This window comes from Acyrthosiphon pisum, chromosome A1 (assembly GCF_005508785.2).
Source record: "Acyrthosiphon pisum isolate AL4f chromosome A1, pea_aphid_22Mar2018_4r6ur, whole genome shotgun sequence".
NCBI classification, from domain to species: domain Eukaryota; kingdom Metazoa; phylum Arthropoda; class Insecta; order Hemiptera; family Aphididae; genus Acyrthosiphon; species Acyrthosiphon pisum.
The window spans coordinates 119,012,142-119,040,067 of NC_042494.1; the positions used below are offsets into that span (position 1 = coordinate 119,012,142).

The following is a 27,926-nucleotide window of genomic DNA, read 5'->3' on the forward strand; positions in this document are numbered from 1 at the left end:
AGTCGTTTTATGTACACTGTACACACTACACACCGTGTGCGGTGAGAGTTCCGTTAACGATAGTCATTAATCCGTGAGGACACGACAAACAGCCTAGGACTTTGTATGTCTCTATTATTGTAGTCGTAATACTACGCCATTGCATTATATTCAAATAATATAGACTTAAGAGTATAGTATAGTGTTTTGAACGAAATAATATAAATATTAAAATAGAATAAAGTGAAGAAAAATAGACGGACTATCCTCTGCCAGAATGCCACTGTCACTTAAATCTATATGGAAAGGAAACTCAAAACATAAAAGTAAGTGAAATTATTGTAACGCATTATGCGAGTGAATAATATTTTCTTTAGTAAAAGTATATAATATCCACGTTTTCGAACAAAAAATCGTCAATGGTGTGTTTATCATTACCTTTGTTGTTTTGTTAAAATCGCTTTATTCCAGTAATTATATACGTTATATTTGAGAATAATTTCTCTACTAATAAAATAGCTGAAATGATTTAAAGACATTTTTTTGTGTTTAGAAAGGGAGATATTGAGCATTAAAATGTACATAACATAAGTTATTACATTTTACTGTTTGCGATTTTACATTCATATGACATTTTTTTCAGAGGGAATTAAATCACTTATCTATACCATACCATTTCTAATTACCGATTTAGCTGATAGTTAAAGTATTCGCGTCATCTGCTGCAGATGAGTTTAAATTAAATGCATCACAAGTGTTAAAAAAAATAACAACAGTTAAATGATATTCCTAGTAGTTACTGATCATCAAAAATTGGACGATCATGCTACTAGGAACTGGTCTGTCTTATATAATGGACACGTTTTGTGTCTATATTCGTCTGCTATTGTATTTCATGTAATACAATATACAACAACACGGTGGTAAGAAATCTTTTGTGACTCAAAGGTCTGTCGAACTTGACGTCAACACTCAACAACCATAACGCCATAACGTCACATCACTCATACCACGAAATATAATATTTTTGAAACATATTTCAACAACAAAAATTTGCTACCTACTTATAATTAGTGAAAAATATGGGTGATCCGCTACTCTAAACTACCAAAACAAGAAAATTAGTTATGGTGTCGTAATTCGTTTTTTTAGCCACATTAGAGGACTACGATGGCATTAATTTTCGTGCTCATAGTTTCGCATAGTAATTATTATAATAGTAGGTCGTATTATAGAGCCTTAAATAATTGACTATTGTTACTATACGAACAATTTATGTATAGTGACACTTGTTTGGTTTATTTTTGCAAATATTTATCACCCACGGGTATCTACTTTTCATTTAAACATACATATAAAATCCAAATTGTTTTAAAAAAATATTTTGTTTTGAGCAACAATGCTGTTTAGGTAATGTACGCTAATAGATATGTATGTATTACATATACTAATCACATAAGACATAACTTACTTATCTTATAGACATCTGAGTATATCTAATATGAATTCAAGATACCTATAAAGATAGAGCACGAAATTAAAAAAAAAAATTATTTTTGATAATAATAATAAAATACAGTATACACGTTTTTACCTAAGCTAGAGTTAGTTAGACCTAAACTCTAAGACTCTTGCAATAAAATTATTACTATTAAATAAACATTATATATTTATATTAAATGGTTTGAATACACAATGTATTTTAAATAATATCCTTTTTGGAAAACTAATCAGATTAAATAATCATGTATACCTACTTATTTTTAATATCTTTTAATATTAATGACTACGATCGCGAGAACAGTACCTATGAACTATGAAACATTGATAGTCTTAAATTTCATTAGACATTTTAGAAATAATTAGGAATTGTTTGTTTAGGAAATTACATGTTTAAGTTTATCATGCTATGCATACGTTTTTAATATTAAGCATTGATATGACATGTCACGTAGGTATAGTAGGTAGGTAGGTATAGTCAGTACCTAGTTATGATATTCTACTTATGAACAAGTATAATTAAGGAACAAGAGGAACACTTTTTCAATTTCCTTTAGTTTTTGCCTTTTCAGGAGTCTTATGAAGACATATTATTATTGTTCAACTACGAGACGTTGAAAAAAAAATTATATTTTGATTATTCTGTTAGGACCGTGAGGTGCAATAATTAGTGTTAAATTGGAATTAACGTAATAATATATTGTACCTACTGTACCTATGGATTTTTTTTGTAATAAAATTCAATTTTTTTTTACAAATCATAAATAAGTTTTAACTAATTTGTTGGAATTATTTCTATCACTACATTTTTTTAAAAAAACGAGAAAAATGTTGGCACCTTTTTATCGATATCTAATCAAACAATTGAACAATGATATCATTTAACTTCTCGGAAAACAATCGGAGAGAAACCATGATTCTCGTTGTAATGAAACAAAAAAATAACTTAATATAGGAACACAGGAAAAAAATTATCCATTTTTTTAAAAATGTACGCGCTGTCAGTGAACACAAATCTATGTAGGTCGTGGTTTTGTTTTATTGTAAGGTTCAGCTGCGCCAGACGTGGTAATAAAAACGCGAAAAGGGATATTTCTCGTTACATTGCAAGATGTATAATTTTTAATAAGTTTAATTTGATATAGTTATAGACATAGGCTGATACAAAATTGCAATTAAATTGTTGGAGTAACCATCATCACGCGTTCGGAGGAGAAATTATTGTGTTATTACGATTTATAGAATGTGTCTCGGTTGAATGGATATTTTTTAGTTTCTTCAATACGTTGTGAACAATATTATTTGTTCTATAAGAAAAAGTATTTAATTCGTGTGCAATTGCACGTGAAATATAGTCTATATAATATGATTGATACTATATTTAAAATAATAGGTTTTAACACTATCATTTTATAGTTTGAACCCTGAGACTAGTGAGACTACCTTCAAACGTGTACCACTGTACCTACGTAATTTAATAATTTAAAAAAAATTCAGATGGCTACCATCCATGCGACCAATGTATTATTGACATGTTAATCACGAAGCATTTATAAGTATTACGTATCTATTTGATGGCAGTGCAACATAATAGCATTATTGACTTGTACCATTGTATCCATTCACAGATTATAATATTATAATATGGACAATAAGCATTCACGTTTTCATATCATATTTATAAAGTATACATAAACCAACAAAAACATTGATTATTTGAAAAAAAATGTACCATTATATATCACCATATCAATGGGTAGGTAGGTACTTACAGTTATTGGTGACACGAATACGAAATACTATATATTATACGAATGGCCATACAAAAATCGATCTATAGGCCCACAGAGTTCAAACTATATGCGTTTGGTAGTCGTGTCAAACTTACATTATTTCGAAATCGTGATAACTCAAATGACGCGTACTAAGTGGCGCCGCTGTGACTTTTAACTAATCAATAAAATATCACTAGCTGCAATTTCCTTTGTACCTATAATAGCTAAAGTACCTAATAATAGTAATATTATTTTATGAAGGTATTTTATTTTTCAAGAATCTTATTCTGAAACGTTGTTTTCTCTTCACATTATTCTAAATGTATTTTTATTATACTCGTGATATAACGACGAGTCATTATTATAGCTACTGGTTTAATGTCAAAAAATAGAACATTTTTGTATATTATAAAGATATTACGAAAATTCGATTTGTGGGCGCTTCTTGACACTCAGTATATCACAGTACCTATACCTGCTATTACTTTACCGTTTAATGGAAAAACGTTGATAACCATCAATTGTAAGTATTTATGTTTATGTTAGTGTACCGATATGTATGTGTAACGTGAGTGTATTCCAACATTTTCGTATTAAAAAAAAAAACTAGCGATAGCCCGGTCAGCAATAAAATGAAAATAAGTTACAACAGATTGCGTCCAAACGTTTTTTAAGCCACGCCTGTATGAGAAATACAAGAAAAACTTCTGATTTCTCACTAGAACATTTTCATTTTATTGCCGTCTGGGAAAACACGGGCTGATTATTTCAAGCCGGATGTCATCGTTGTCGACGTCACACAATAATGATAATATGTTTATGGGAGTTGACTCTTATCATTGACGTTCCTGACTACGAATCGTCTGAAAACCATAACCACTTTGATGTACTTCGTAACAACTAAATATTTATGTATAGTAACTACCGACGATAACTGATTTAACTGTAGCCATGCCCAATGTATACACAATTATTGAATATTATCGTTAGTAAAATATAAACCATTTTTCGTACAGTATTATTCTTTATTAAAATACACTGTCCTTTCGAAACCTTTATTATTTGGAGCGATTTTTGGCAGCGGAAATAAACAAACGAGAGTGATGCCTCAGCGGTAGGGCAAATAAACAATAATAATATAAATATCATCATATCCATTCGACGTTTTAACGTTTTTTTTTGTCCTGCATTCAACGATAATAAACTTTATTTTTTGAACTACACTATACATATTATATTAGTTATGTATGAGTATAAATTTTTTAATCATTAAAATAGCCTGTTGGATTTAGTGTTTGAGTAAAAAAAAGATTTAAGTGGGTAATGGATATATCATAAAAGTAAGTTTAATATCGGAGGAAATTGTCTGTTTTGAGAAAAAAGAATGCACAAACGACTTTTCAATTACGGGTGAATAAATTAATAACTATAAATTATATTATACTATAATGTATAATATGTTTGTACGAAAGAGGAAATGTTATCTGGGTCAGTGTTATATACGACTTAATAATATTATTAGGTATATGTTTATTATACCCATTACTGGAAAAAACTGCGTGATATAGTTGAAATAAAGGCGTATGGGTCAGATGAGACGTTTTTTATGATAGTAGGTACTACTCATGTGACTCAAAACCGGTTTTTCGAGTGGTACGACGTCAACAGAATAATTTTTTCCTATAAGTTTAAAAAAAAATTATACAAAATTATAGGTACACCCAAACATTTTTTTATTTTATAAAAAATATCACTGGCTATGGTTCAGAAACAATCCATGATGAGCTAACTCAGTGAAATCCTTCAGTAGTTCATATATAATGTATACATAGTACTATTTATACTTATATAATATGTTTATGTACCTATATATACTATATAGTATATAAAGTATACAATTAATATAAATATAATTTATTTTATCCGCACTGGTTTATGAAATTAAATGTATAAAGAATAATTTTTCTACTGTTATATACTTATATTTATACTGTATAGTACCCACTTATTAGGTACTTATATATTATGATATAAATTTGTATTTTCAAACGATTTATTAATTATTTACCTAAAATACTTACGAATTGCATTTATTTTAGAAAAAGTCATTGATATTAAACGAGTTTGTTGATTATTTATTATTTATTAGAAGGTGAGGAAATAAACCATAATTTAATTTTCCTGAAGTTAGTTTTATTTTAGTTAGTATTCATTAAAAAAAACTTTTTTGTTTAGCTAGTTACAATTCGAGTAATAAACACTGTGATATTTTGTTTTCAAACGTGATAAGCAAAGCATTAGGTACTTACATATTACTATTAATATAAATAGGATATATTTTTCATAATATTTCAATACATAGGTATCGCCTTGGTGTACGTAGTATAGACTATCACTAAATATGTGAATATTCAATGCTATTTATGCATAATTTATAATTTCTCATAAGGGTTTTCGCTTTCATCTAAATATTGTGTGGATTGATCATAGGTTACCTATAGATTGAACCCACCTCTACAGTAGGTAATAAGTTTGATTTCAAAAATAAACAACATTTATTTTAGATAAATGTATCTAATAATCATTAAAATAATTCATTTTTTTTATAAATTATGCATCAACTCACTTTGGCCTGTATCAGTAATGTTAGAAAAATTTTTATGATGCGTTAGCAGCATCTTTAAAATGTTTAATATAATACCTATGCAAATTAAATCACTAGATTACCTTGAATGCATTTTGTAGAAAACATGAAGTTCAAATTTATAATATTATAATGAGTGCGGAACTATGGCGTCGTGAATTATTTCGTTTTATTTCTTGTGTAAATACTACTATACTAGTAAAGAAATTTTTTGGTTCAATACTTTTTTGTTTATATTGGTCACTGGTCAGAATTTTTAAGGATCTTAACTGAATACAACTGAATTGTTTAAGCAATGTAAAATAAATGATCGATATGTTTTATGACATTATTATGGTTTATGATTATTTAATATCAATGAAAATAAATGTATCCCACGAAAATTAATAGATATAAATATATAACTAGCCTGTATTTTTGTTATATTTGACAATCATAATATCGACTAATCAAAGTATTATGTTTGTTAAACTTTAAAATTGAAAACACCGATGATAATTATACAGAGTGATTCACCAAGTATGCTCACAACCAATAATTTTTTTTTTAATAATGAATTTATTCAAATTCTGTTATTTTCAATTGTTAAGTATATTAAGGACCATCCATATTTTCAATTATTTAGAATAACGTATTTTATACAATTTTAATAAATGTCCTGTGACGATAGAAATTATTTTTTTTAAATAAAAAACAAACTTTTTCACTATAGGTAAATAATTATTAAGCAGAAGATTTTTTTTGAAAATGTTAATCATTAACAGTTAATGGATCTAAATCAAAATTCGAAGCAGTAGTTCCAGAGTTATTAAATGTATAATAAATGAGTATAAATTATATTTTGTCCATACAGGTTATGTTCGGTAGGTACAAAACATGAAATTGCAATAATGCAATATTCTTAAAGATATAATATTATATATGATGTATTGACGTATATTATATTGTTATCTTTTTAACGTAGGAAAAAACTTACATTTGACAATATTACATAAGATACAACTATATTTTAAGAAAAATATATTTTTTTTTTCAAATAATATAATGTATAGGAAGTATACGTATTAAAGTAATTAAAACAAAATAATTAATAATTGAATAGTTTAAAATTTACAATGTTTTTACTTGCATAAAATATGTTCGTCTTATATTTATAAAATTATAACAATAAATATAATCATTGATTATAGGTATATATATTGTGCTATATAGTATATAAATATATATATAGTCATATGGTATAATTGAAATAATTCTAAATATTGTTGTTCAATGAGAATTATATTTTTGTTCATTCGTATTCCAAACAAATATTTTTTTTTTAATACATTTATGAAATAAAAGAAAACCTATATTTATTCCGTGTATTTAAATAATACACAGCAAGACTAAAGTACGACAATAGTGAATAGATTATAACACAACATTATATTTTCACAAACAAACTATGGTAGGATGTCCGTTTGTTTCGAATATTATGTTTGATATTTTTATTATAAGGTTTAAATTTGTATTAAATGTTATACAATATTAATATCTTATACGATATACCAAATTGTATGTTTTTCTGATAAGATTTGTTTGAAAAAATATTTTATACAAGATAAGTCATTAAACATTAGACAAATAATTAAATTTACTGTTAGACTATCATAAATATAATTATTGAATATAAAAACACTCAAACTCGTATTCAGTAACTGCCTAATTCAATTTCTGACAATATCTTTTTAAGTAAAATAAATTTGCAATGTAAATAATGTAAGTAGGTATCTGGTATATTTAGATTTTAATTTATGGATACAAAATTATTTCACAAAAAATGAAATATACCAATTATAAATATTAAATAACAAACAGCTACGATATAGGTATTGGCACCATTATGATAATACATATATATTTGTATAATATATTGTACTAATATGCATTGTGCCACGTTTAGTAAGTTTATTGTTTTGGACTTTATACATACTTATAAAATATACGAAACAAGCCATTTAATTGGCTGTGTAAATTCATAATTTATCTTTTTAATATTTGTTGTATATACTTGTAGTATTATATAATATGTATATAAATTATTTATAAATATAATCCTTGGAGAATGTAAATGGATTTTTAATGAACAACAATAGGTACATAGTATAACGTAATATAAAAAAATATACATATTCATATTTAAAATGTTTGGTTAAGCCCAATAGACGTACGACAACATAAACATTACATTTAATTGTTATTAAAACTCAAAATAGTGACATAGGTATAGGTGAAATTGAGTTAAAATACTTTAAACTAAAATTTTACTGACATCAGAGTTATTACATATTGTTTGCTAGTAGTTATAGATGCTTTTATTTAATGCAATAAATTATTATTGTTTATTATGATAATATTTCTTAAATTTTCAGTAACTTTAGTTACGCACTACAATTAAGAAATTAAATTTCTGGATAAGGAAAACTGAATTATAGCTTATAATGTAATTATTTTTATCATAATATTTTAGGTATATTAAATTTTTTTTATAGAAATTATGAAAAATCAGCTCAGAATCTAAAACAAGTTTTTCATTGTTGTCAATGAAGCTATAACAAATGTTTGAAGTCCCAAAAATAAAAATTAACTTAAAAAAAAAAAATTAATGTTTTATTTTTCTTTAATTAAGTATTAAACAAATTAATTTATGTCATTTTATTTATACAAATGCGCATAATTGATTGTACATGAATATCGGTAATTCCTGATTATTTTAATCGCGATATTGATAGTAAATAGTACTATAGTACTTATCTCTAACTTTTAAAACCACCATTAGTTTAATTCGATAAATTATGCGTGTGCACAAAAGTATAATAATATTGTGTTTGATATTAATTCACATTTTATTAGCATGGCTTATTATGGTTATGAGTTTTATTACTATTAAAACTTATCTGGACTTGTAAATATAATGTTATAAATTAAATAGTTGCAACTTATCAACATAAAACAGCGTATAGTTTCTTAGAAATCCGTTTAATTTAACTAAATGTTTTTCTAGAAAAAACAATTAATATCTTAAATAATTTGATGAATTCTAGATCTGTAGATATGAATGCCAATGAATCAGTTGAGATTTTTTTAGCACAATTTTTAACTTTCTGGTTTAGTGGTTACAAACCTTAAATGAACGATTCAAATTCGTTTCTCTAATTGTTGAATAAAATAAAACTGTAAAATTGTGTACTTTACACTAATTATTTTTTACTGCGTACCTACTTCAATGCATTTTTAAATAATAATAAACAATTTGTTTTACATATTATACAAAAATATTATAGACGAGCACATAGAAATTATGATAATACTTGTTATATTAAGTAATTTTATTGGTAAAATAAAATATTTCCATGTTTTAAATTTTTTAATTAGTCTTAATATATTTGTTATATTATATCCATACACCACATTATTTCAGTAAAGTAGTAGACAATGAACAGAATTTAAATTAGGCTAGGTGTCGGCATGTACTCGTACCTACTTGGCTACCTATATAATTAAGACGTGAGTAGCTTATTCGTTCGTGGTTTTGTTCAAATATTTCACCTGCATTGTGCAAATTATTACCAAACACTGAATGTAAAATTTGTTTGCACTTGGGTCTTACAAGTTACAAGTTACATAATGATATAACAAATGCAAACAGTTTTTATTTGAATAGTACGACCTATCTATTATACCTACCTATATGAAATCAATGTGTGTCTTCATAATGTATAGGTAAAGTGTTAAGGTTATTCGAATAAACTGTAATTATTAGTTATAAGTTATAACCAATAACTTACGGTTTTTATAAATTAAACATAACAATTTTAACATTAAGCTTTAAATATATTCATATCACTCAAAAACTCGTTTCAAAACGATAATATTATTCTTATTAATTGTGGGTTACTTATTCAAAACTATTTGTGACCAAAAATTCAACATGCAAATGTAGAAACGCTTGTTAATTTGTGTTTACATATTTGTCATAACTGTAATGTTCTTCCCTATTCGTGGGTATAATAATTTATGGTGCTATATTAACAAAATTATATTTGTGATTCATGAATAAAAGATACAATCATTATTATAATGTTTTGTTACGCTTATTTAACGGTTTATTGACACGTTTGAGTTTACCAACATCGAATAGGTATAATGGTTTTGACTCATTGTAAGTCATTATTTGTAATATGATTAAATGAGATCAGGCGTCTATGCCCTACAAGTACACATTTAACGTTTATTATTTCAGAAGAATTGTTATTGAAGCTAATTGGTATAATTTTTAACTATACGAAATTGCTGCGGTAGGTTACCGTCTTGTATTTAATTGTCTTAATGAAAGAACCGGATAAAAAATCTAAATTTGACTTATTTTATAATTATTGGTCTGTCATGTCGACTTTTCTACCTACTGCGAATTTTAAATTGTTTTTATATTTAATATGATTTTACACGAAAAACAAAAATTTCAATACCCAGTTAAATATACATTTGTATTAAAACTAATTATTTATTAATAAGTAATAACCCATTAATTTATGATTTGCTTCAAATGTTATTTAGAACTGTCAGAAGACAAATCGTTGGCGATTGGACAAAACGCGGAAGACGGGACCGCAATCGCTGTTGAAGACGACCAGACAACGTTTGAAGTTAAATATCTAGGTAACACTCCCGTGGATTCTACGGCTGGCGCCATCGTCGAAGCGGTTAAAACCATTTTGGTTATGGTTAGTAAATTAATTTTCGTTTGGTATACTTAATAAATATTATTCACATAGATCCTTATGTCTGGTACTTATGTATTTATGTACAATTAATGCACTGTTGAACTTGATTTAAGGGCAGTGCAGTCTGCTGCAGTATATATAGGTTCTGTCCTTGGAGTTATGTTTGGGATAGCTGGGAATCGAATTATAATAATAATATTAATTTAACATATGTCTACGAATTCATAGGTGATCAAAGTACAACGGCGACTTGTGGATGATGACTGATACGTGATGACTATAGACAGTGTCGGCTTGGCCCAGACGGCTAGGAGGCGATCTTGAAAAATTCAAACTAAATTCTTTTAACATTTTGATTACCATACTTTAAATACTTAATAGTATTGAAAACAGATTTGTTTCAAATGAAAATTTACTCATAGACTGTAACTGGTTAGATCCAAAATAATTGTTCAACATTGAGTCAATGAAGCATAGTGATGCATTAAAAACTGTTTGTGAATTGGCAGGAGTAGACAGACAAGCAATATGCTTGAAGCTAAAACAATTTGCTTCTCAATTCAAAAATGTCCTACCAAATTTATCTTTTAGTGATATTAATTACAAAAATGACACAAATTATTTAACTGAATCATCTAATGATGCTGAGTGTGAAGATGATGTAACAAATAAATCTGAATGTAATAAATGCAGAAATTGTATTTATTGTGCTTTTGTAATAATTCGAGAATTTAGCCCTTTAGATTCCAGGCTGACACTGACTATGTATGGTATATTATAGTATAAAGCATAGGTAAACTATACTGACGTATATAATATTTCACAAAATCAGATCGTTATACTCGTATCAATAAATTCAGTTTTCAGCAGCTGTGGCCTATGGTTGCAATTTGTTAGGTTATAGCAGTGATGATAAAACTCTTATCCGTTTTAAAAATGTCATGAACTATAAATAATAATATAATATTATTATGTGACAGTAAAATATTTTATTTGTTAGTCATCTCGTGGGGTAATAGTCCCTCTAACACCACAATTTGTGCTTATGAATATAAGTTTATACGTAACACGTAGGTAGTTCTGCCGTTATTGTTTTTTGCTTATTTTGTTGTAAACGTACTACACTCGGTCGACTTAATACAGCTGAATAAACATATGCCTAAATAAGTATGCGAAAAATGTGTTACTATATATACATGTATTATACAAAATATGGTTATGCAAACCACGATATGTTGTAAATCGGTGAAGTTAATTTTTTACGATATTGAGTAATAAATAATAATTATTCAATATTTTTATACCAAAATTTTTAGAGTAACGTTGGTAAATTGGTAACAGTCTATTCAGTGGCGCCCAACCTTATTACTTGGTGTAGCGGTCGCTACACCTTGAAAATAAGCGGTTGTTGGGTATAATAACATAAAATAGTTAATTTGAAATATGTTCATTATTAATCACAGATTATATTGGTTTATACTTTAATATTTACTAATATTATCAACTAAAATATGATAAAATGTATAAAATAATATAATTTTGAGTTTGTGAGGGGGTGGGTGGGCGAGTAAAATTATTTCTTGCTACACCTGAAAAATATATCTTGGGCGCCACTGAGTCTATTACTCTATCTTCATGGTAGGTATAATTTATTTTAGTTGTTTTTTTCGTTTTGTTATATTGTTAACCATAGATATACTAGTTTACCAACAAATAAACTATAACAATTATTTCATTTATGTTTTATTTTTAATTGTATTTTAATTTACCTATTAATGTTAATTTTATTTTTGGTTTGGTTCATTATTATAATATTTAATTATTATAGTTTCACTAAATCGGTAGTTTAAATTTACAATCAGTTTTGATTTGTCATATTCTATAATCTATGGACGAATTAATAAAATATTAACTGACATTGACATTGAACCATAGAGTGTAGTAACTACTCTATTATGACAATACTATGACAAAATAAAATAAATGTGGTATTCATTTTTTCTTTCTATTCAGGCGATTGATACTATGACGTAGATAGATAGGTACTATGTATATTATACTGTCAATCAATTGCTCTAAGCACATGTCAAATACGTTGTTTTATCATAGAATTTGATAAGCATTTAATATATTATGTAGGATAAATGCTGCATTTAAATTAAAGGCATAGATGTATTCATTACATTATAAAGAAAATCATTGTATGGAAAATATTTGAGTTTACAATAAAAAGAATAGGCTTGACAAAGTAAAAATATTGGTATCATTCTAATATTGATAGTTATTTTTTTTAGTAGTTTTGGTATAAAAGGAAAATATAAAATTACAGTTGATAAAACTAGTCAAGAGAAAATATCAATCAGTGTATAATATTACTAATATTAGGTACTATATTCTATGTACCTATCTTCAATTTATTTTATAAAATAAATTATATACTGTCATCTATACTCTGTCACATAGGTACTCATATTATCGTACAATACTATAATTATTAATTAATAATTGAACAATTCATCTAATAATAATTAATCAATATTTCTAGTTTGAAATATTTAATATTGGTGTCAAATAAACAGGATAACATTTAATTAATATTTAATTTAATGATACTGTTTGTAATGTAAATACATTGTTCAAAACATGAATAATATTGTATAATACGGGTAATGAAAAATTAGAAATCATATACTCATTGATAGTACAATATTTCCCGATATTATTTAAATATTTAATGACCCAATGTAGGTACTCAGTATGGTAATTATTGTTAAACAAGTTTTAAATGCGTATAAGTTAATTTTTCAATTCTAGATTTTATAACCTTGATCCTATACTTAGTATATATTTTATAATGACATGATCAGTTTTCATAATAATATACAACCAAATAAATAGGTATGTTTAAGTTGTATTGAGAAAATAAAATGTCATATTATGTATTAGTATTGAAGTGAAATCAAAGTGTATATAAAATGATGAATGTTTTATTGTTTAGATTTTATACTCAAATGTGGGTATTTTGTATACATTTAATATAGATTTCGATTTAAAAGCACTAATTAAAATAAGTTCGTACTGCCTTAAAAGTATTCCAAGCCTCCGAGATAAAACATTAATTTGCATGTTTCACTATGTACCTATTTCATTTGTAGTGTACTCGCGGTGTAAGAGCTAAATGTTAATACATTTTTCTAAATTTTGTATTTAGGTTTGAAAATATTTGAAAACTTTGGGTGTCGTATACCTATTAGCCTATGATATTTTACATAATATTATGATCTTTCAAAATATTTTTTTTGCTGGGTAGGATATAAAGTGGAGCGGCTGATCGAAACTTTCCCGTTACGAGTTAACTTTTAAGGTACCTAGACTTAATTCTGTCTTTAACTAAGTAGTTTTACTTAACTATAAATATTATATTGTTATTATTTTATATATATGCATAATATTAAATAGTTTTGTTCGAGTTATCCTGGAATATTCGACGCGATGTTTACGCGATAAATTAAACCAAGTGTATCGATGTATAATGTATAATATATTGTGTGAACACAAAAGCAAATTTTCTCCAATGTCATATTGCATTACATCAAACATCGAACTCCGTTTAAAATATTTGTCCAACATTTTAGCCAAAGCAAGCAATCACGGAGTACCTACTGCTCGAATATATTATCTGTAATAAATGTCGCAATAGAGACCAGCATGATTATTGATTAGCATCGGTGCGCAACGATTATGGCAAGCGCTTATAGAAGTCGAATCAGAAAATGTTTTGTCGGTTGTGAAAATTAAATCTGCAGTCTATCGAATTAGTGTTACGGACTGGCCTAGGTATGTAAATATATACTATTTTTCCGTTAATGCACGTTGTGGACGAAGTATTTTCTTTGAATAATCGGATAAGAAACGCATATCGAACATAATGCAATTTACTATTTAGGATAATCTTTTTGTAAATTATCATTGCAATCGGAGCGAAACTATACTTTCGATTTCTTATAATTTATCTATGCATACCCACCTAGTACCTACATAATACATATGTATCTTAACTAATTTTATATATGCACAACAGTATTCACAACCCATCATACAACGGCCTCAACCATAAAGCTTATATTATAAATGTTATACTTACATGTTCGTACTTAGGTTCACGATTTGAACGTTAAATAATAAAATAGTAAATTATAATTAACTCTTTTGGTGTGAGTGTGTGGCCTTATCGGACTCATCCTGCAGCGTTAAGTCATCATAAAGGGTTTTTCCGTTGGTTTTAGACTAGCTAGTAGGTATAGTTGTGTGCATCATAATATTTTGTTGTGTTTGACTTTGTCAAAAGCAGATGGAATCTGACATCCAAATGCAAAACCCTTGACTATTGCGGTCGGTATAGGAAAGTTTTTGCTTATCCAAACCCACAGTTTCTTTGTTATAACTTATAACTGACAATTGAGTCGATCGTTCTTAGCCCTGCGGCTCTAAATTAAAGTCAGATACGTTTCAAAGGCTAGGTAATGGAAGTGACTTTTTTTCTTATTATAAATAATAATATTAACATATTCATATAGCTATGTAAATATGGTTTAAAATTTAAATAGAAGGTAATAAGGTATATTATAGTATATCGTGGTTATCAATTATCAGATATAATTTATCATATACAATTATTCATAATTTATAATACATAAATTTAATTTATTTATACCTACTGATTATAGGTAATAAAATTAAATACGATTCGTCATGTTAGAGGGATGGTTGAATGCCTTTAAATTATTAGCAATGGCGAATGGATTACTTAGAGGCAATTCTATAGCGGAAACGTTTTGCAGAACTAACGCCAACGTTTGAAACGTTGAAAGCACGATTAAAGATATACAGGTTTCTCAACAACCCTATGTACATACACAACAAAAGTGGTGCGCTTAATGTTGGAAAATTTGATATTTTCACGTTGATTTTTAACAGCTGATGAACTATGTGAGAATAACTACTAGCACTCCAATACATAATATTGTATAATATCTATATTGATATATTTTGTAGTACCAAGAGAAATCACTATAATGCAAAAGCGCTAACTGTTATTCTTGCTATGACAAGATCGTTAACTTTAAGCGCACCAAAAAATAATTTTCGTTGAGTAACCTGTATATCTTTAATCGTGGTTGAAAGGTAGAAATTCGAGAGCGCTTGGCTTAGTGCGGTATTTTGTTTAACCGTGGTCGTGGTGTATGACATAAAAAGTAAATTGTGATAAGTCGTAATAGTAGGGCACTATAGATACAGGTATGCTACTCCGCCATTTTGCGACTAATAATGTTATGTGATTATGAATTTCTCCCCCTTTATTTTATTATTTTATCATTGATAAATGAGTCGCAAAATGGTGGTATAGCATACCCATAATATATAGATACTATGGTTGAACAACGAGCAATTGCAATAATATGACGGTGCCAAATGTTCTTATCAAGTTACATAAATACATACACAGTATCCATAGAAAAAAAGTCGCGACATACTAGCGCTCCACCGTGGCTAGGTAACCCGATTTGGTTACCGTAACTTAGTAGTAGTTGTAGAGGGTGCTAGTAAAACGCGACTTTTTGTCAGGATTGATAAGAACATTCGGCGCCGCTCAGCACTGTGATCCAATGTGGGCCGTCGTGCAACCATAAGTAACTATATCCGTGATAGTAACACAATAAATAGTGATAACGATCGACAAAAGTATAAACAAAGTCAACCACAGTTCTGGTTACTAGAACTAAACAGACCAAACGCTGGATCAAGGTGTTTGAAATGTTTGCAAACGTTTACAGCTTATAGTTGAGCAAACGGACTTTCCGAATTTCTCCATTACAGAATTTCCTCTTAATACCATTGATTATTTATTAGATAAAATGATAAATCGCTTAAGCTTACAAAAAGCTACAGAAAAGGATGTTTAAATAATTAATTTAAATCTGTATTCTGCAGTAAGACGTAGGTTAGGTACATTATGTTTTTTTATTACTAGATTTTTTTATAAATCGTAATATGTTTAATTAACTTGTAATTTATAGGATACTCAATACTAAATGTTGTATATTATATTGAATTACAGACAAAATATTAAAAGTTGAAAAAGACGAACATATTTCCTAGAAAACCTTTTTAATAGACTATTAAAAATGATGGGTCTAGAGATTTAAAACTATTGCCATAAATCTGGTATTTTATTTAAAACAAACTAAATCAATAACCCACCATATAAAATATCTCCTCCACCATACAATCTTAGTTGTGAATAAAATGTCAGCGACTTAAAATAATTACAGAGAAGAGTTAATGTACACTAAGATAAATAAATCGATGTTCTTTTATACCTATTAGATATACTTAACATGCTTTACACGTTGTAATGGCAAACAACGATTTACGATAATATACGATATTATACAACTCTGCGATTTAAAAATTTAACTGGATATCGATAAGTTTTTCATGTTGGTACAATATTTATTCCAGTTCATTAGTTTTGTTTTTAGGTATACCTAATTATAATTTCAAAAACTACCTACTTGTGTTAAGTTTAAATGCATTAAAATTAAATTGTATTACCAGTGGCGCAACTAGGGCTGAAATGTTGGGGGGGCTGTAGCCCCCACCTGACATTATATGAAAAGTAACCCGTGGGGTGATGCCCCCACACCCCCATTTTTGTTCACTTAAAAATATAAAAAAATCATACAGACAAAATCAATTATTTATTTACTCAGGTATTTAATTATACCTTTTTTTAAATACTTATATTATAATTTTCAAACATCAAAAATAATATTTTTTGCTTAATATCTTTATATTATATATTATAATATATCCTCGAAATAAAATATTACCTTTCCTAATAATATTTTAACGATATATAAATAATAATAATTATTATTAGAAGTAAATTTTACAAGTTTTACTTAATATAGGTAGATAGGTACAATATTTAAAATATTATAAAATAAAAATATTTCGAATGATCGATACCTACATCAAATAAAATAAATAGTTATTAAACAAATAGTTAATGAATGTAGGTACCTAATCAGTAATCTTTTAAAAGAGCTATTAACATAATATGTTGTTTCACATCGTGATATAAAACAAAACAATATTATTGTTAATTTTTGAATATTACTTATTATATATTAATTTTTTTTAATGAAAAGTATACCTATATTATATACCTAAGTATAATAAATAATAATATATTTGTAATTAAATATTAATAATGTAATAATTACACTAATTTTAAATTGCCATGTGGTTGTCAGTAATATTGTAGTCCGGGGGTTATTTTTCCTAGGGTCAGGGATTTTTTTCAGGAGATTTTTATTCCGCTATTACCTATCTCTATGTAATAGTTCAGTGCATAGGTATACTGTAAAATTATGTGTAATAATCTTACTAACTAGTAACTACAAAATAATTTATATCATACCGACATAACGTGTTTCCTTAAAACGAATACAAGCATTCAGCTTATGGTATTTACCATATTTATCATAGCCCATATATAAGTTGTCCAATATAAAAAAAAAGTTTAAATAAAAATTAAAAAAAATTAAATAATTACATTTTTTTCCAAAAAAAAAAAATAAGAAATACAGTTTAATTTTTAAAGATTTGTTAATATTTTAGGAAAGAATTGAATAATTTATTTTGAGGGAGCTATTACAAGTTTTAGGAGGGCTAAGCCCCCATAGTTGTGCTTATGTGTATTACACATTATTAAAAAATTTTATAAAATATTATGATCTTATATAAATGTATACTATATACTTAACGTATAATATAATATTTAATAATTTATATTCATATTTATATGTACTCCATAATAGGCATTAGTAAAACAAATTTCAAAAAAAATACATAATACAAAATACAGAATTATAAACACGACTTTTTGATTTTAAAAATGAAACATGTAAAAACATACCTAATTATTAATATATTATATAATATTATAGGTAATCATACCATATATTAATATGCGCTAAAAAGTAAAAAGTTTTGATATATGCAATTTTTTTTGAAGTGATATTACTTCATCATAGGTGTTAGCAAACACATTTAATGCTTAACGTTAAAAGTAAATTAAAATATTTTTTTTTTTTATTGATATTAGACTATTTAGCTGAATAACTCAACTTCGCGTTGTGCAGTTTTTTTGTGTTTTAACTTTTTTTTTTTAATCACAGGTAAAGATTGCCTTTAAATCACTATCATTATTAATATAATAATTATTATTTATTAGATCACCTTGATTTATTAAAAGTATTTGTTTCTGGATACTCATCTATAAAAAGTTTTAAGGTACGGCGTCGGATTTTACCTCATCTGCCCAACAATGCATTATTCCGAATATAATATAGGTATTTATTTATAAATGTATTAACTTTGAAAATATTCAATTTGCATAATTTTAAGTCAGTACAAAAACACTTTTTTAAAGAAAAATCAAGTCCAAACACACGAAACTTGTAGAAAATCGCTCTGAAATACCAATAGTTCAATGTTTGAGAGATTTATCATACAACATTCACTATTCAGTATCTATTCAATAATAATTCGTGATTAGGTTAATTTAACAATAATACTATTACCTAGTATAAAAATCGGGTTACAAGATCTTTTTTTCAAATATAATTTTGGTATAAGATATTTTGGCTAAAGATATTATTTAGAAGATTTTATTTAATTATTGTATTAATATATATATAAGTATTTTATTTAACCTGCACTTTGCGCAGTTACTCGTTTATACATAGACCAATTTCATATTTTTTCCTTTTGAATCAAACCTAAATTATTTCCAAATAAAAGTATGTTTATTTATTTATTTGTTTTTTATATATTCCAGGCTAAAGCTAGCAAAAGAAAACCACAGAACGTAACGGTTACGTTAAATGGACAAGGTATCAAAGTGATAGAGACCAGTGACGAAAAGAAGACAGTGCTGGAAACACCGATAGAAAGGTGATTGTAATCGTAATAATATAATACACCCGTAGAATGTTTAATACTTTAATTATCTAACATTATATATTGTCCCTATCGTTTGACGTGAACGTAATTTTGAATCCTATAAGCTGAGTCTTATCACTATTGTCAATATAGAGACGTTTAGTCAGGTTTTGACTGTGTACGAAATTCATATTTTGAACCCGTTTTAAATCTGTCGGTACGGATGAGTATGAGCCCACAACAACGGGCTGTTATTACTTATTATTAGTTATTGCTATAAGCTTCATAATATGTTATATTATAATTTATAATAGTAAGAGCCAGTAGGTATATGTCATATGAGCACAGATTAAATTTAAAAAATGTATATTTACACGTCGCGATGTTTCTTTTATCAATTTTTCATCTTAACGAAACAGCTGTGGGTAATCAATAAATAAAATTGGATCAAATACGTCGAAAATCATCTTTATTATAAATGTATAATATTTTGAACACAAGTTATAATTTGTTTATTCCCTAAGAAGAGTTATACTCGTTTTATACTTGAAACTCTTATACCTATTATATACTCTTATACTTTATGCTTGATAATTATTATAATATTAATTCAATTGCACGCGTCTGGAAAATATAGTACATAGTAACATCGTATTTGCTGATTATTTGTTTTTCCGCAAACTGCAGCAGACCGAAAAACCTGTCGAAGTATAATATTTGTACGGTTGAAAAATCTAATTTCATTAACCACGGACGATGAAAAAATAAAAACAGATAGATATCTTGTAGTTATTATAGTTGTATAATATATACTAGGTACATTACTAATATTACTAGGTACATTGATAAATAAATTATGCACGACCCACCCTCCCTCCATGCAATGTCTAAACGCATTTTCTGATCTCAAACACAATGCTAAATTTTGTTTTGTTTTATTTTTTTTTCGTCGGCCACAGGGTGTCTCATTGTTTTACCGACTCGGCCCACAGCAATGTGTTCGCCTTCGTCACAGCCAGCGGCCTAACCATGTCGGAATGTCACGCTTTCATGTGCGCCAAACGGAAAATGGTAAGGTCAAGTTTATCCGTTCGCCGGTATATCGCAGTCCGTATGCGACCTCGTCACCGTTTTTGTTTTGATACCTGTTATCTGTCATCTACCGTTTATATAGGCACAAAACATGTCCGTCACTATCGGCCAATCGATCAGCTCTGTGCCGGACGTCTGGAAGGAGATTAACAAACCGAAACCAGACGCTGACTTGAAAACACCAGACGTTATTCCTGCAGACGCCGTCCCAGGTAAATAATACATATTATGTGTTACTTACCTATATTCCGTTTTATCTTTTGCACGAACGATAGTCAAGGAAATCTAAGGTATTACATTTTAACATAAAATCTAAATCGATAAGAATAATTGGTTGGAAAAAATCAGTCAAAATAATGAGTACCTACGTCTTACTCCTAGGAGAAGCATATCCATATTATAAAACGTTTTAATTGGAGATCAGTATATTTGAGGACGCTACACTCAAATATGTTGTCTCTGTCTTTCACACACGCAACATGCGAAACCTAAGTACCGTATTCATACTATGTTATCTTTATATAGCTAATTATAATTAATATTACAGGAAATTAACATATTATTGAATTTGTAGAGAATATTTTTAACTGGGCTGAAGCCGGTTTTTTCATTTATTTCTTTTAAAACAAGTAACATGAATTTAAAAATAATAACTACCTATTTAAGTACTTTTAACTCATTATAAATAAAAATATGAAAAAAAGCTGCACGGACCTTGTTTATATTCTCCTCCACAAATTCGATTATGTAAATTGTGTAAATTTGATCTAGTTTTAACTATAAATAAACATTACGTATCTATATATTTATATGTGTAAGACAGAGACAAGACACGTGAGTGAAGTGTTATCTTAAAATAAGTAGTTAGTACCTATATTGGCTATATTAATCATTTATACTAAAATTAGTCTTGAATATACTTATTATGAATGTTTATGTACCTATACCTAATAATTATAACTGTTTTTAAGTTCGGAAAAAAATAATTTACGTTCATTTTAAATTTGAATGTATACAAGACCTATGTTTGTATATTTTAAATAGTATTTAAATTAGTGAAGATAATATTATCAAATATTTTTCACATTTTATCGAAGAGTGAAAGCTTATTTTCGATCTTCAATCATCGAATTTGATTTCATTTTGCCTCTGGTAATTCAGCAGGCACCGTTTGGATGACGTAGTTCTTTGGAAAATTAATATGTTTATGCATGTGATGTATTTATAGACTTGATCATATCAAATAAATTAAAATTACCTACTCGGTCATGCATTTTCAAAGAGAAAATTAAAAACAATATAGTTACGTGACTGTTAGATTAAGGTTAATTTTATATAATGATTTTGTTATTATTATATTTAAAAAAATGTATTCCATTTTTTTGCGTAATAAAAATCTTGGACATGTAAATAAAGATACAATAATTTTACAATGATTAAATGTTTGCGGAACCTTGACAATATAACCGACGTATCTCCACATAAATACTGCATAATACTATATATATTATGATAAAATGTCTATATTTGTCAACCATATTCTGATTAAAAAAAAAAAATAAAGCTTTTGTGAAACTAAATTATTTTGCTTATTGTAATTTGAACAAAAGAAAAGAATAAATCATGATTATGGTATTATATATATTATATATGATAGATTCTTGATAGGTTCATACATATTTTTCTATAGACACTTTAAAGCAGTTAATTTCTATGCTCGACTTGTAATACTTGCACAACGTTATTTATCAACTTAAAAAGTTAAGCGTTGAAGTAAATCTATATATACCAGATACCCATAATATATATATTAGTATAATACAATTATTAACACTCAATTGCACATTTTCTTACACTATAATTTAAATATAAGTAGTTTGTTTAATCATAATGCGAATAACTTTATTTAATTTCTTGATAATTTGGTACTTAGGTAGCTAGGTATTTTCAAACACATAAATCAAAAACATTGTTTCAAAGCACTTTTAAATTATTTTTATATAATACCTAGTTGAATATCTTATAGTGTAAATTGAGAAAATGAATAAGGTTGCATTAATTACTACTTACACGATACAAATTGTAAACAACAATTCATACTCACCTCTAATATTATTTGGTATTATTATAAAGGTATTAAGTTGGTACAGATTATTCGTTCTCGGTGGTAGGAACTGCGTAAAGCGATGATACCATGTAACATATTATGTAGCAATATAATTTTATTTTTACCTTTTAGTAGATAATAGACAAAAGCTATAATATTATAGTCCTATACGGCCATACTCCTATCGCACATACCCACCCGTTCAATCCAAATAGGTATGCAGCTTTGGTTTCGTACATAATAGGTATAATGAACGTTATTTATTCAAAACAGTCTTCTGCCATCTGGACGAATGTGAGGATATTGAGAACCATAATTAAATTATTTTACTACCCAAAATCCAAATATTAGCTTACTTATTACTCGCAATGTTTACATAACTGTCAGTGTTCGGTGCTTAGTTTTTTAATGCGTACGTTAAAGACTATACCTATCGGCTATTTAACTATTATTATTGTTATTGTTGTAGTGGTCGAAGTTAATTGGGCCAGTAAAATGCAATATTTCTGGCTTCACAATCTAAAAAAAATTTACTATTCATATCATACAAATGTAAATATGTTCATTAAAAACAAATTAAAATGTTTTATGACTCGTTTTAGAAAATTGTATTATTGTGGATGGTTGACCCGATGGAAATTGTTTTTCAAAAAAAAAATTAAAAGACAAACATCCGTGCTTAAAAATACTATAACAATATAATATTATGTAATTATGTGCAACATCCATTTGACCTAACACTATCGCCAGTTCGTTATTAAAAACTTTATATTACTCTGTTAAACGGTTATTTGGTATTAACCGGGTATGAAGTGAATTTCATGCTACAAACATAATAATATGTTAACGTGTTGTATTTTGTCTTTTTCAAAATAGTTATATTACCTCTAAATTATGCTTTAATTTGATAGATTATTTGTAATGGCCAATACCCATAAGCTTATAAAATGTCCACGGTGGCTGGTGGCTAGTTTGAATATACTTACATAGGGTCTGGGTACTATACATAATAATATGTAATAACTTTATTGTATTTAGACTTTAGAGTACAGTCTATGGTTATATAGTTTCGATGATTTGCACTCAATAGGAACTAAACCGTCCATTTACTACATTAAGTCTGGTCTACACAAAGACTACAAAATTAAAATAAAACCGTGTTTATGTTTTCAAAGACAATGTCTGTGATGGGTACTATATGAGACTTTTTATATGATAACTTCTTGTTATTTTTTAATTTTGTTTACTATTTTACTGTGTGACGAACCGAAATAAAGTACACAGTTTTAGTGTTTGAGAAGTTATACATGTGATAATCGTTAATTTTAATCTTGAACAATAAACTATAGACAAAACATTGAAATCGTCAAAGTATAAAGTTATGTTTGACAATTATTAGGTAGTCGATAACTGCATACTATTATAATGTATACGTACTAAATTATACTACCTATATTATCTATCTCAATTCGTATTTTCTAAAAAAAAGAGTATAGTTACATTGAAGAATATTTAGAATGTTCCTACACCCAGTATTGTGTACGAATCCCATTTTTCTCTATTCAAATACGAGAGAAAAAATAAATAAGCATGTAAGCAATATAAGTGTAGATGTAGCCCATCATTTATGAATTTATGATATATTATGATAATATGTAATACAAGTCACAATTTCGGGACATGTTGCGGTAATTTTATATAAGTAACAGATGAAAAGCGAAAGCATACATAATATAACGTACAAAAGCGTTGTCTTGCAGCCATTGTGTATGAACTACAAAATTTCACTTTTCACACACGTCCGATGCTCATTGAATAATAATAAAATAGTAATAATAATAATAACTAATAAGAGATTATTCTAAAGGCAGATAGGTACAGCACAAGTTTTATAGTAATTCAAGTAGGTATAACGATGATAATTTTTGCAGATGATGTGACTCAAGAGGTCAGAGAAGCGAAATTAATCGACTTGTCAGGAGAACCTCTGCCCAGACAGCAATACGATACATCCAGATGGGTAAGCGTGTCGTTCATTATTATTTATTGAATTACTCTATTGACTATTATTATACTTCCACGAAATATTTTAGAAATTTGTTTTATCTGTTGTTTCTGTAGAAAAGATGATAATTTACTATATAATGTTATATAATTATCCTAATCAAATTGTTGATTATTCTTATAATTTCTATGTAACAGTACAACTATTATAATATTTTAAATTTAATGAAATGTTGTTTGAATAAAAACACATTATGGACAATTTAATTTTTCCTTTATTTATTTACCTGTACTAATTTGTATCCATAAATGTATTTATTTTTTGCTAATAATATATTCCATTTATTATAACATAAATAAATATATTATATTCAATACCAATTATAACTAGATCTATAACTTATTTTTTACAGGTGTTGTTCGAAGACGATTCTAAGTTGGATGTGGAATTATTACACCAAAGGTAAACAGATTTGAAAAATAATAATAATTTTTCATTATTGATCACGTTTTTTTTTAATCGTATACCTTTAGATAAAGCCATAAAGGTATACATTATCAACTGTGCGTTCATTTAAATAAAAATAATTATATTTAAACAGTGTTATTTTTCTTATAAATTATAAATCAAAAACTTATCGTTGCACGTTTGTTATTTGAAAAATGATCTATCCATTTTAATAAATTATTCAATTAATAGTGAACTTGCTTAATATGTAAATACCACATTTGAAATATATTATATATAGTTTGTTAAAAACATTTTTACTTTAATAATTTTATATATTTAATTCAAATTATTAATTTTTTAAAAATTGCATTGGAAAAATGGTTCCTATTTAGTCTAGTTAGTTTTGAATGTTTCTAAATGAAAGAACAAGAAAAGTTATAAACTATAGAGAATTTTATACTATAATTAATAAAATAAAATGTGAGCAAGTGAGTGTCGCCCACATTTGAATTCAATGATATGTTTTAAATTTTCAATCTTTAGCTATAAAAGTTGAACATTTTATACATTTTTAACTACAAAATAATTTTTTAATTTTGTCAAAAATCGAACTTTGAATGCTTATAAAAATTGTGTGTATGGATTTTTAATATTTTTCAAATTTCATTGTAGCAATATATAAAAAGCCTTGTATTAAATTTTCAGGCTTTTTTACCCAACAATTAAAATTTTATTGACATTCATAGAAAACAAAAAATGAAAAAAATTGGAAACTGCAAATGTCCATATTATACAGTTAAAAATTAATCAGAATATTTTGAAAATTTTATCGTGTATATAAAATGCTTATATACACAACCAGTGGAAATTTCATATATCTACGGTCATTTGTTGAGTTACACTAAAAACCAAAATCAATTTTGTCGAATCCGACTTTGCGTAAAAATTATCATTTTTCCTTAATTTTTATTTTGTTTTTCTCTGCGCTTTTGAAAACTATTAGGAATTTCTTACTTTTGACTCCCCCCCCCCCCCCCAAAGTACCAACTTCCAATCAGAAAAGATACCGTTGAAGAAAATCTAAGAATTTTTACTGTAGTAAAAGGTAATGACAGACACAAATAAAAAACGAAAAAATAAATAAAAAAACACATAATTGAAAAATCAATACATTCATCGCTTCGCTCAAAATCTAAAATATTACCTAGTTCACTGTTAAATTAAAAGTACCTAGGTAATTACGTAAAAGTTTTATTATATCTACTAGTCTCTTATTCAAATATAAATAAGTAAATACCATTTCAGTATAAATTGTACTAGTTATTAGTTATTACTTATAACTAATTGCTTAAGCCAAATTCGGTAATCAGTACTTAAATCACTGAACTTCATTGACTAAAATAATATTATAACTTAAAACAACGGTAAAAATAAATAAAAAATATTATAAATAAAGTTATCCCTAGGTTCATGTTTGTTATTTATGACATCTTCATACGTCTTCGGAAATTAATATTCTACATCATAGTATCTAAGTAATTACAATTTGGCGGACGGAGTGGCCAAGCTGACTACGGTTTCGGTTTCGGGTCCTCTCTCTGGGCAAGCAACTGTCTAAAGAGTGAGGCCGCCATCCCTCGACCGGGCATGGCAGAAACATACGGGTGCCCAATTGAAATTCTGCCAAACCTAAAAAAACACACGTGTTCCAACCAACCGTTCCAACCGTCCCCCCTATACAAAACAACAAAAAACACCTAATTAAGTTCAATAAAAAAAAAAAATAATAAAAGAAATGATTACAATTTATAATCAAAACAGTCCTTTAAAAATTAAAAAAATTATAAATTATTTGTCTTTTTTTGTGTAAAATTGTATAGTCCAAATGAAATATAATTTATAAATTAGTATATTATTTATAGACACTTGCATGTTAGTCACAGTTAGGTAGGTACTATCTTTTTGCTTATTGTTGAAACTAAATAATAAATATTATACTAAAATATTTCTGGTTACTTGTGTATCTTGTATAATGTTTATATACTTACATGCTATATTTCATCGTTTGTAAATTATGATGATTTTTACTTTTTTTTACAGACCTGAAGGATTTGCAAATTTCTCAAATCATTTCAAACAAGATCGCCAGATGTGTTGCTAAAAATATCCTATCTTGTGATTCTATAAATTTATACATATATTGATATATATCTATTATATTATTACTAATAAAAATATACATATATCTATACTCGTGGTTGTCCTGTAGCTTCAATCAACTTTCAATTTTACTTTATAAATTTTATTATATTATGATTATTTTGTTATATATAGTTTACATGTAATTTAATAAAATATATATTCATATTCAGCCAGTGGCCCTGAGTATAAAGTACTTTTTGTTATTTTATGTCTATTTTATTTTGTTTTTGGTACAAAAATAACTATAAAATACAAAAAAAAATATATGGTAGTCATAATGATAACTAGGGACAGTATTGCATATATGTATTGAAATAAGCTTTTTGTAATCTGATGGGAATTGTCTCCGATTTAGATCGTTCTTATTAAAATAAAGCTGATTGTATTTTGCACA

At 27.0% G+C, this 27,926-nt stretch overlaps 1 protein-coding gene across 1 annotated transcript; it reads left to right on the forward strand.

Annotated features, from left to right (window-relative positions):
• LOC100163314 (low density lipoprotein receptor adapter protein 1-like) lies at nt 1-27,926 on the forward strand. The gene is given in 8 exon segments (NM_001162446.1): nt 1-305; nt 10,498-10,664; nt 19,573-19,688; nt 20,636-20,747; nt 20,851-20,980; nt 24,807-24,895; nt 25,293-25,342; nt 27,431-27,926. Coding segments are annotated over 8 exon segments (774 nt in total). The 5' UTR covers nt 1-256; the 3' UTR covers nt 27,492-27,926.